This window comes from Hyperoodon ampullatus (assembly GCF_949752795.1).
Source record: "Hyperoodon ampullatus genome assembly, chromosome: 8".
Taxonomy (NCBI): domain Eukaryota; kingdom Metazoa; phylum Chordata; class Mammalia; order Artiodactyla; family Ziphiidae; genus Hyperoodon; species Hyperoodon ampullatus.
Genome location: NC_136921.1, coordinates 61,372,649 through 61,385,203, shown reverse-complemented (window position 1 = coordinate 61,385,203; position 12,555 = coordinate 61,372,649). Strand labels below are relative to the sequence as shown.

General features: G+C 38.2%; 1 protein-coding gene across 2 annotated transcripts in view; it reads left to right on the top strand.

The window, feature by feature from the left end:
• GTDC1 (glycosyltransferase like domain containing 1) overlaps nt 1-12,555 on the top strand; it is a gene marked incomplete at its 3' end in the record, with an annotated part of 324,823 nt that overhangs the window by 298,733 nt on the left and 13,535 nt on the right. For both annotated transcript variants that reach the window (XM_079710265.1, XM_079710264.1), the window contains one exon: nt 1,305-1,414. In XM_079710265.1, the coding sequence (XP_079566391.1) occupies nt 1,305-1,414 (110 nt within the window). The remainder of the gene's footprint in view (nt 1-1,304; nt 1,415-12,555) is intronic.

Below are 12,555 nucleotides of genomic sequence, written 5' to 3'. Positions count from 1 at the left end.
ACATTTTGTCACTGCATTCTTTATTATTTGAAGCAAATCAAACTGAGAGCTTAAAGTAAATTGTTACAGAACTCTAATTCTATAAGATCTTACAATTCCAGGAGATTATACATGCTGTTTTAAAATGTTAATCAGAAGATGCATTTGTTTTAATTCTTGATACTGAAAATATTGACTGAATTGTGAATTAACACATTTAGGGTTGCAGATGTCATTTTTCATGAGATTTCCTGAATGATATAATTTTCATATTTCATATAGCAGTTTGATCAATTTACAGATTTATTTTACATAATTAGTTGGTAAATGAGAAATTCAATTGCTGATATATAACTATTTCTCTGAAATATAGAAAATAAGTTTAAATTCTGAATTATAAATGAAAAAACAAATATTTTGAAGACATCTGGTCCACATCTGTCTGAAATAAGATAATTTAAAACAGTGTAATTAAATGCAAGAAATACTGAAATATTCACACCTTAGAATGTAAAAAGTAAGTCATTCCATTTTAGTGTGATTTCTTGAACTGATGATTTTTTTTTAATTTTAGTGTCCTTTAGCCTCTCATTCTGTCATTACAAAGAAGACTGACAAGCTAAACAAACAAAAATAATCCATATTTTTCAAAGCTTCTGCTAAATGAAAGAATTATCTTTATTACTATTCTTTTATGCGTTGACTAACCTCCACTCCCAAGTTAATACTCAGCGGACTTAGACTCAGGCCTACCCCTTTTGATGTATTTATAATTCTCCATTCAATTATTAAAAATGAGAGATTAGTGAGAGAGTCTGTAATCTCGCTCCCTAAACTGTGTGTTCCTTGCGGACACAAAGAGGCTCAGTAAATGTGAGAGAGAGGTACTCAGACTCATGGAAATGAAAAGCATCTTTGGTACATTCTCATGATCAGTAGAGAATCGTCCTTTGAAGACTGGTCTTTTCTTTTGTTAAAAACCTGTGTTAAGTGGAAAATTAACCATTTTAGGAGAAAGGAAAATAAGCTAGACTTTCTATAGTCTAACCAAAAAATGTGAAAAAACCAGATTCTCCTTTAATAAAAGGCTGCAGAGCCTTGAGACTTCAATAGGACTGGGTTTCCATGATAGAGAAACTAGATTCATGAAAACCCTCAATACTAATGCTACAGTATAAGGGTGAGGGAAGATCTGAGCTTGGATGCCAGAGGCTCTCCTAACTAACAGTAGACCATGAGAGGAATTGATACTATGAGAAGTGAAAACACTTTTCCTAACACATACCCTAAGATATCACAAGTTTGTTTTGTGTTTTTATTTCCAGGGAGCATGATAAAGATCCAGAGAGTTTTTTTAAGGTATTGATGTATCTTAAGGACTTAGGACTCAATTTCCACGTATCTGTCCTTGGAGAAACCTTCACAGATGTCCCAGGTATTTCTTTTGAATTTTCTAGTGTGTATTTTTATAGAAGACATAAGCTATACAACTTAAGTATTAATTTCCATGTTTCCCTTTGTTAGAATAATCAAGATGAGCACTGTTAACCAAAAGGTGATACGATGGCATTAAAGTGTGATTCAATTTAAAAAATACTTAAGTAAGCATTCTTTGATTTAAGTTGAGAACGTGAAGTCATCTCTTTTATCAAATATAGTTTATACAATGCATCCTGATGTAAATAACATATATTGCTTTAGGCATCTTAACACTTAAGGAAAGTGGGAATTTGTAATTGGATATACACCCTCTCACCTCCGGGGTCACTGGTTTGATTCCTACTCACATTGGACGGCTGAAATATATTACCATCTGTTAGGTGGCCTGTGTAAAGCATTTTGGCATCAAACTTGTAATGTGGAGTAGACACATATCATAGTTGTCATTGGTCCATGCCTTTTTTATTGAACTTGAGAAAACAAACAAAAATCCAAAGCTGATAGCAGCAGGTCTTCTCATCCTTAATGCCACATGGAGCCTGTTCCAAGCCATTTCCTTCACCCTGCATCCTCACTGGGCATGTTTGGGTCAGTAAGATGAGCATCCCAACCACCATCCTAAGCACTTAGGTGTTCATATTTTTTAAGCTTTGGGTATTCAGCTTTTTTTGTAAACTCCAAGTATCCAGACAAGAAAAGTTCAGAAATGGCCTCTGTCATCATGCTTTATGAATCTTAAGGACCACTTAAAGTTTACCCTCACATAGCAAGTACTTTTTGATTCTGGTACAACACAAGGAAGTACACCCAGCTTGTACCTCAGTAGCTTCATCTGATATGGCTCATCCTCTGCCCCTCTGGACACCAAACTTATCTCAGTTCCTCTAAGATTCCAGCCTTCTTTAAACCTTTACACATTTGCCTATTTGTATTTTATTCATTCGCTCTCAGCTGGAGAACATTTTCTTTCAATGTGAAGCTTTGCAATGGTCTCATGGCACCCTATACCTTTACTTCATGGTGCCTCCCTCAGTTTCTAATCATATAATTATGTGTAATTTGTTATCTCACTCCCCCCCGACACACACACACATACACAGAAACATTAGAATGTAGGTGCTGGGAGGACAAAGATTATGACTATCTTGTTCATCACAGTACCTCAGAGCCTAGTGAAATGCCTGGTACAAGGCTGGAACTCAATAAATATTTGTTGAATAAACAGATAAAAATGTAAACTCCCTGCCCTCAAGCAGTTTATAGTTTTCTTTTTTTTATTCTTGCGGTACACAGGCCTCTCACTGCTGTGGTCTCTCCCGTTGCGGAGCACAGGCTCCGGACGCGCAGGCTCAGCGGCCATGGCTCATGGGCCCAGCCGCTCCGCGGCATGTGGGATCTTCGCAGACTGGGGCACGAACCCACGTCCCCCGCATCGGCAGGTGGACTCTCAACCACTGGGCCACCAGGGAAGCCCTATAGTTTTCCTGAAGAGGGAACACTTTTGCATAAGGACAGGAAACAGAGAGGGAAACACAGGATAATGTAATTATATATTAGTACTGACACATGTGGCTTAGAGTAGAACGTTAATTGAAGAGCTAGAACTTGAATAGCCAAAGGATTAGGATATTCCAAAAGGGGAAACAACATGGGCAAAGCACAGAGAAGCAAGTATTTTAGATATTGTACTTAAATGAGAGAACAATTTCAGTGATTAGTGCTATGAGGTCACTAAGTAGAATAGAAGATTCTGCATGCAAAACTTAATAAGTAAATAATACATGGGCAGGGTAGGGCCAAACCATGGAGGATGAGCAAAGTAGATTAGGTAAAGGTAAAAAATAGGGAGCCTCGGTCTTGAACTGGAAAGAAATGTGATAAAGTGTGTATTTTAGGAAGATTTATCTTGCAGTGATATGTAGGCAGAATTGCAGTGAGACTCTGCAGCGGTCATCCAAGTGTGATTCTGTGAGGTGGTGGAAGAGAGATTAGTGAGAGGGCTGTAGGAGAGAGAGATTCTCAAGGAAAACACAGAAAAGAATTTGATAGATGGATGGCTGTCAAGAAAGAAGGAAGAAAAAATCAGCTCATTTGCCAAGCTAGTGAGTTCAATTTTGTTTGTGCCAGTTTTGAAGTGTTTGTGGATGAACTGAGGAAAGAGGCTGGAGGATATCCCTAAGCAGAAGGCTTTGTAGCCAGCGTTACTGTTGGGTAATTTTAAGCCACCACTACAAAGAAGACTAGGTTCTTACTCAAAGGGCCATGTCCTTGGGATCACAGCTCTCCCTTCCCACACATTAACACTGAGCTATTTAGAGCAGCACTGGGGATTGAAAGTGGGATGGGGAGCAATTAGGGGCCCAAGAACTGAGTGCTCAGTAATTACAGGCTCGATCTTTTACTCACTTTGGTTTGACCTCAACACATACTTACTGAGCACTGTGGAAGGGGGATTTCACAGTGAACAGGACTCAGTCTGCACCTGAGAGAGCCCTGCCTTGGGGAGACACTTACATATAATTAACAGGAACCTAGAATGCTGTGGGATCATTAGGTAATGCTGTGGAAGACCATAGGAAGGGTCATATTACCTAGGTACACACTTCTATTACTCCCAGTCCCAACTGGAGCTCCTTTCTGCCCTTGCCTCTGGCCCATCTCTGTCATGTCAAATGTGAATCAATTCTCTTTAAGGCTACAGAACTTCACCTTGCACATAGGAGGAGCCCAAGTTGTTGGCTGGATGACTGAGCCTGGTAGATTTCCAAGTTGTGCTCCTAGAAGGCCACCTTGCTAGTCTTCACTCCAAAGGTTTCTTCACAGGCAGTTCTGTGTAACTTCTGCCATTTGTATCACTGTCCTAGTTTGACAAACACTAATATAGCATTTGCTGTATTTCAGGCATTGTTCTAAGCCATTTATAAATGTTAACTCATCTTAACAGTCTCATTCATTATTACTGTCTCCATTTTTCTTAGGTGGGGACACAGAGGCACAGAGAAATTAAGTGAGGTCCCATAACCATCAATACATAATACTTTTAACCACTATGCTGTGCTACCTTTCCATTTTCTTGTTTTCTGACCCAACTGCTTCTCTAAGTTTAAACATTAATTTTTTTTCCCCACCTCACCATCCAGCACTTCACGCAAAGGGTTACCTAGCAGGCATACATTTCTTTGACTGTTGTCTCTTCTAGGTGCTCCACTAGCATATCTAAAACCCATACCCTAAAACCAACTTATATACTGTGTAGTATCAGCCAGAAGGATAACTCTGAACACTGTTAACATTTATGAGAAAGTGGTTTTCTTGTAAATAATTGTAATAATAATCATTATTATCCTGTTAATTGCTATTATTTATTGAAAGTTTGCTTCTTGCTTGGTCCTTTGCCAGGTTATTTCATATAATGCTCATGATAATCCCAAAGGCGTAGGTATTATTATCCCATTTGATAGATGGAAAAACTGAGACTTTGAAGGCTTAAGTCACTTTGATTACACTCCTTATGAGTCAAGTTTTGCTCTTTCACATACAAGCCTAGATGTATTGGAAAACCAAGAAAGGTTTAATACATGACGGCAGGACCATTAAATTACTCTTTGTTTTTTTCCCTTGAGTTAAGATTTATACATACAACATTGTATAAATTCAAGGTGTACAATGTGATAACTTGATACATTTACATATTGCAATATGATTACCAGTGTAGCTCTGGCTCTCTCACATCACATAATTATTTCTTTTTCACAGTGAGAACATGTAAGATCTCGTCTCTTAGCAATTTTAAAGTATATAATACAGTATTGTTGACTATAATCGCTATGCTGTATTTTTGATCTCCAGGACTTATTCTTACTCTAGTTGCAAGTTTGTACATTAATTATTCTATAACCAACTTCTTTCTCCTTTCCTCTACACAGAACTGGTAGGGAAAGGTAGCATATCTCTGAGTGATGGCATTAGTGCTAGTGAGTTTTACTGCCCTTTTTGCTGAAGCAGACAATCGCCATTAAATTTCTTTTGAAAATGTTAAAACCACAGTAGGGCAACTTTGTAGAGTCTTCATACTGTTGATTATTTTCAAATTATGTTGCGGTAAGGTTATTATCATCCTTTTTCTGAAAAGTGTAGTAGTTAATTATCGATTCTAGTTTATAGCTACATAGTTTATCATTCTTTTGCATGATCCTTTCATTTTACAAAAGAGATGCTAGATCTAGGACAGTGACTATTCCAAGTGCTCACAGCTGGGCACAGTGGGCGAGACGGGCAGTAGGTAGTGGCAAGGTTAGGAGTAGAACCTGGGAGTCAGTCTCCTCATGCCTACTCACTTCTGTATGTGTTCAACACATGTTTTTTAAATATCTACTTTATGCCAAGCACTAAACTAGATGTTTAAAATGAAGTGGTGAATAAAACAAACATCTTCTGTGATGTTTGCATCACGGAAGTAGTCTAACTCCAGTGCATTAGCCATCAGTTCCTAGAGCATTTAGCATGTGCCAGGTACCATTAGAAGCCCTTTGTGCATTGCCTTGTTTATTCATCACAACAGCCCTGTGAATTAGGCACTTTTGTGATTATCATATCACAGCTGCAAAAAGTCAGAAACATGGAGGTTAAGGCACTTGCCTGAAATCACGCATCCATCCAACTATCAATGCACAATTCAAACCTTGTCAGCCCACCTCTCTGCTATTCTCCTCTATGTGGAAATCCACAAAATCATCCCTCTTTTATGGGTAAGACAGCAGGAGGTGATAATGGTGGAAAATTCCTGGCTACTCATATGAAATCATTTCCATTTTCTCTAATAAGCTCTTTGCAAATGGAAAGTTTAAAAACAAATAAACAGAGAACCCCCACAAAACCTCAAATTCATTTCCTAAATATATCACTCCTTAGATATTAAAGTGAACTCCCTCTTCTTTCCGCCATCTGTCTTCATCACAAGAAAGGTGTCAAAAACAATATGAAGTGGGAAGATATTCCAAATAATACTTGGTTTGTATTTACTGTTCAATAAATACTATTTGAATGAATGAAAGAATGTCTGGTGTAATAGAATAATGTAGTTTACATACTGTATCAAATATATTAAAAGCCTACATTGAAATGATTTCCAAATATTAGAGAGTTAGTGAATGAAAATAGAGAACCCTAAGATTTAAGGAAGTTCTAAGTGGTTTTATGTTATATTTTCTGTTTTCATATAAATGACCTTGATTTAACCTAAATCTATTTTTCAATCTGTTCTCATCTTTCAGTTCTTACATCAGTCAGAATAAGCTAAATTATGCTAAGCTAGCAGCCTTAAAAATCTCAGTGGCTTAAAACACTCAACACTTATTTTTTATTCATGCTCTATGTTTATTGCAGGTGAGCAGTAGTGTTCTATTCGTATGGTCACTCAGGGTCCCAAGCATATAGAGAGACCCAAGCAACCACCATCACAAACATTACCAGTTACTGTGCCAGATGCAAGAGAAAGCTAGGATGTTCTTTCATTAGCAATTCACTGCTCTGGCCTAAAAGTGACATAGGGTTCCACTCGACTCTTTGTCCAGAACTTGTTGCAAGGCACTGCCCAACTAATGGGGGGGGTGGGCAGGAAATGCAATCCTGCTTTGAGCCCAGAATGGAGGAGAGCAGAAATAGTTGATGAAAAGCACTACTGACCACCATAGCTCTGACCACCATGCATCATGATCTGTGGCCCATCAGAGAGAAAATCAAGCCTACCCAAGATATCTACCTTAGTCTGGGTGAGTCTATCTGTGTTGAATAAAGAACTTTTAACAAATATGAGAGTACTGCCCACAGCCTTCTTGCTGGAGACATCCCAGCTCGTGTCTGAAGACACATCTAGCAACTGTGTCCCATTAAGCTGAGTAGATATGAAGTCGAGTTGCTCTCTGTGAGAATGGAGTTAATCATCACTTACGGTGATGGCACTTTGGAAAACTTATAGTGTCAGTTAGGAGTAGTTTTGCCCTCCACCCCCAGGGGATGTTAGGCAGTGCCCAGAGACATTTTGGTTGGTACAACTGTTGTGGGGAGGGGAGGGTACTACTGGCATCTAGTGGGCGGAGGCCAGGGATGCTGCTAAACATCCTACAGTGCACAGGATGGCCCTCACAACAAAGACGTATCCAACCTAAAATGTCAATAGTACCAAGATTGAGAAACTCTGATTTATAAGAATTAAAGTCAGAAGATCAGGTTTGGGACTGGGTCCTGTAGCTTTCTAGGTTAACCTCAGTTAATCCATCTGTACCATACAAAGGAGAAGATGGGAAAGAGAAATAATAATAATAAAACCACCCACCCTATCTACCCCTTTGAGTTACATTGAGGATTTCAAGCACAGTTACATAATTTGGGAGGGGGGAGGGAATTGCTTTCAAAACTACTATGCAGATTTTATTATAAGACTCATGGACTTCTCTTCAGAGTTTATACGGAATGAGTCTTTAATGAATTTTGGATGAAAAGAGGACATTAATGATGCTGAACCTTAAAAGTTCATTCTTGCCATTATTTTAATTATTTTTAATCCAGAAAATTGAAAGGTCATTCTGCCACGTAAAGCATCCATCACACTTCATGTTACAAATGAACCAAAAAGCCTAGAAGCTCCTCCATGCAAATATTTTTAGCTTAGGCCAATTCTCATGACAAGGTCACATTGTTAGCCCTTAAGATGGTGTTTTGTTTTGTTTTGTTTTTTTAAAGAAGAAGAAGCAAATGCTTAAGATATCAAATCAGTGGAATGTGTTTGTATACTTAATACTTTCTCACAAATGATAACTCTAAACCAAATAATTTTTTCTGTGAACAGCCAAAGCCTTACATCAGGATTCTTCTTCCCCTACATTGTGGGAGAAGTAGTTTTAAGTTTTAGGCATGGGCGGCGGGGAGCAGAAAGATTGCAAAGGAAAGTAAAAACCTGAACTACACTTTTGGCAGACAGAAGTCTTTCTGGTTCACCTTTAATTTGAGGTTAAGAACAGTATGTGGAAAGCTTCTGGTTAGTATCTGGCATGACAATGGTTATTACAGTGATCTTGGCATATTCCTGATCCTTTGCTCTGGAGTCAAATGTAGGATAATTATATAACATTTCCCTCCCCTCCCATCTCCCTTTTCTCTCGGCTCCCAGCTACAATCTCAGTTTCAGCAGAGCAGCTTACACTGAGGGGGAAATAATAGAAAGGTTCTAGGAACACAAGTAACTTACATCACATTAATATAAAGGTATAAAATTTTGCTACGCGGGGACCCTGCAGAAGGAAAGCTATTAATGTATTGATCAATGTTGAATTGTAAGACAATTGTATATGAGATGAAATAAATGTGCCAGTAAGATTAAAGTCATTCTCTCTAGACCATACCTTTCCTTTTCCTTTTAGTTTTTAAAAAAACTTTTATCACTATCTACTCATTCCCCTAACATACAAGTATTTACTGAGTTCATAGTGTGGTCTGGCACCATATTGTGGATAGCAAGAGGAGAAAATGTGGCTCCTTTCCTCTAGAATCTTACTGTCTGGGAAAACATTGTAAAAATTACATTTTATTATACCATGCCCTTGTTTATATTGTAACATTTTCAACTAATTCTGAATACATAATTTCATAACCCTTACAGCAATCTAATGACTAGATAATGAAACATGCATTAACACCCTCTGTTTATAGCTGAGGAAAATTATTTATATTCATCCCATTGAAATAACATGGATCTGAGGTCAATTTTCAGTAGAGAGAACCACCTTCACCTGATTCTTAGAAATAGGCATATAATCACTTTCCCAAGAATGTGGTTGGGGAAGGCAGTTTCCCAGGAATCTGATTTGAAAGTGAGGTCTTCCGTCTCCCAGTCCTTTGCTGAAGAAAACAACCGTATATAATGGGAAAGTAGGGAAGATTAAAATAAAAGTAGATATATATGCTCCTGACAGGAAAGAATAAATAGATGTCAGATAGAAATGACAGTATCTCTTAAGATCAATTTATGAATTTAACAAGATTCCAATTAAGATGCCCAAATATTACTTTATATATCTTCACAGAGTAGTTCTAAAATTCCTACAAAATAAATAAACGGGAAGAGTATCAGAGAAATCACTAACAAAGGAGTATTGAAGGAAAACATGTCCTACCAGATTCAGAACATGTATGAAGTTAAAAGTACTCTTTTAAAAGAGTACTTTACCGATTCAAAAACATGATGGTAGAAAAACAGACAAAAATAGAGAATTCCGAAATAAACCCAACTTGTATATAATTTTAACATCCACCAAACTTGTATAACAAAATTTAATATACTTATCCCAGCTTTAAAATATAATATTTTTTAGTGAAAACAAGATATTGGGTAAAATAAATAACCTCTGTGGAATAAAACTAACAAAACAAAATATCCATATAAGTAATGAAGTATAGATTTTAAATATATCCTATAGATAAAAGGTTGCAAAAGCTTCAACAGAGTATAAGTACCGTAACTTACTGAAGTCTTACTCTGTGCCAAGGACAAGGCTAGGCCTTTTACTCACACAGCTAATAAACAGTAGAAGTAGTGATAGCTGAAGAAATAAATGCTAAATCAAATTTTAGGAATAAAATCTTTAATTTTTCCAGTAATGAAATAAGTGTAAATACAGAGAATTTATGAGAAAGCGGTTGCATTGACCAAAGCAATAAAAGTAAAGGCATATCCTAACAAAGACTGGCCAACTAATGGGGAAACATTTGTATGTATGGTAATGGCAATGTAAGTTATTTGTCCTGAGCCATATAAGTTACTGTACCCTTTGCGTGATTCAGTAATTTCACATCAGAGAATATGTCCCATGGAAGTAATTCCCATGCCTCGCCCTCATTGCTACTGCTTCTTTCCTAGTTTTTGCCCTTACCTTCTGGGACCTTGACTCCTACAAAAGCTTCAGATTGGTCTTCAGGCCTCTGGACACTTTGATATTTGATTCACACACCTACTGTTATTGGTGTTCTTTCTAAACCCAGACCATCCAAGAAGAGAATCACAATAGTATAACAATAAGAACGTGTCTCATAGATTTTTCTGCAGGATGAACTTAAATTTCCTCTCAGCGAATGAGGTTCTTCAAACTCTGACCCCAGCCTAATCCCTCATGGATTCCAGTTCCCTTTTCCATCTCATGAGTACATCTGTGCACGTATCCACATCCATGCCTTGTGTTATTTATTGCTTAAATTCCTCTGCCCCTCCGCACATAGGCACATGCATATCCTTTCTCCACCTGGCAAAATCCCAACTCCAGTGGTGCTTCTTGTCCTATATCTTCCCTTTTCCTTCCCTCCCTAATTGCTCACAGCACCCTTAGTCATTGCATCATTTGCAAGGCGCATATCACACTGCACTCTGGTCAGTTGTCACTTGGCTGCCATAAGGGGCAGTGGTGTAACTGACCAGAAGACACTTTGCAGGTGAAGAGTACAACTTCTTAGACAGAGACAGTTGCATGGGGCCAGAGTCAGCAACACTCCCAGTTGGAGAGGCAAGCTCCCCTGCCCAGCTCTCACTGGTACCCCAGACAAGAGTGAGGTTCCCATTCAATACTTGAGAAGCTCTCTTTTCCTTTCTCAGGAAAGGTTTGTTAAGTCTGCTGCTGCCCTTCCCTAGCAAATGCTCAGGAGACTCGCTAGACACAAGTAATTGGTAACAATTCACTCCCATTGCTCAGCATATCCTGTGAGAATCAGTCTTTTTCCCCTGATCACTCCCAGACATGCCGTTGCGTCAGGCCTAAACTTTAGGCCTGCTTGAACTCTACTCCTGCAGCTTCCGTAAGTGGAATATTTATCTTTTATATGGAAACCAGAGAATTCAGTGCAATTCTCAAGGCAAGATCATTTATCCATCCTACCAGGGGGAAGACCATGAAGATAATATGTCCTAGAATATACAACTCCTAAAACATCTCTCAAGAAATTGTTCTCAAAAGTTATATCTATGAAAACATTACTGAGGAAAAATATTCTTTAATTTTCAAAAACTGTCCTTAAAGTTTATGAGAAATGTATGCTTAGGAATGACACAAGGAAATAGATAAATTAATTAAATAATGAATGGGAAAAAATCAAGACATCAGTAGACCAATAGGAAATTAGAAACAGACGCTAATTTTAAAAGCTGTATATGTATATATGACTTGGGTTGACAGATAGGAGGTCTTGGAATGTGGCTGCTGCACATCGCTTTGGAGTTTTATCTTTTTGAATTCCTGTAGTTGTATTATGGTCACGATTTGGAGTGTGGTATGGTCAAAATAAAATTTGCTCCAATAAGAAGCTTTGGTGGAAAGCCTGCCTATTTTACAAATTCATGTTTCCTGCAATGGCTATCAGAACAGGAGTCTCTGACAGAAAGCAGCACAACAGGGAGTGAATATCTGGATCCAAATCGTGAGCTTTTCCAGCTATATCTCTCCTTGCCCAAATTGTTACATTTGTAAAATGGAAACCATCACAGATAAATGGTGCAGTGGAATGAACACGGTCCTGGAATTTAGAAGGCTCAGGGTCTAGTTCCAGCTCTGACACTGATTAACCATGTCACCTCTTTTAGCTTTAGCCTACTAGTCCACAAAATAAAGTCATCCAAATGAGGTTACAACTAGAAAGGACATTGGAGGTTAGGGTGCCTCAACTTTTAAAATGGGGTGAACATCCCTACCCCCAAGGGGATTTCACGGAGTGACAGTTTTTGAAGTTTTGATTATAAAAACAATGAGTATAATAATTATGCTTTTTCAAAACATATTTTACTCCTCATCATCCGATATCTATCTGCACGCTCAACCCCAGCTCCCACTTGAGGCAGCTGAGAACCATTGATCTAGGCCAGTCACATTCTTCTGGCCACCCTCATGGGCTGATTAGAGTTGCCCTCTGCTCCATCCTGTAAGCCTTTGCTAACTTCAACTTGCTAAAGATAATCTCTGTGTATCTCACCTTCTCCTCTCCTACCCTTATCAAATAAGTATAACCTCATTGGTCAGGATTTCTCAGTGTGGTTTCAACCACCTTCCTAGCCTTACTTCAATCCTTATCCATGAGTATCCTGGGCTGTAGCCTAGTTTA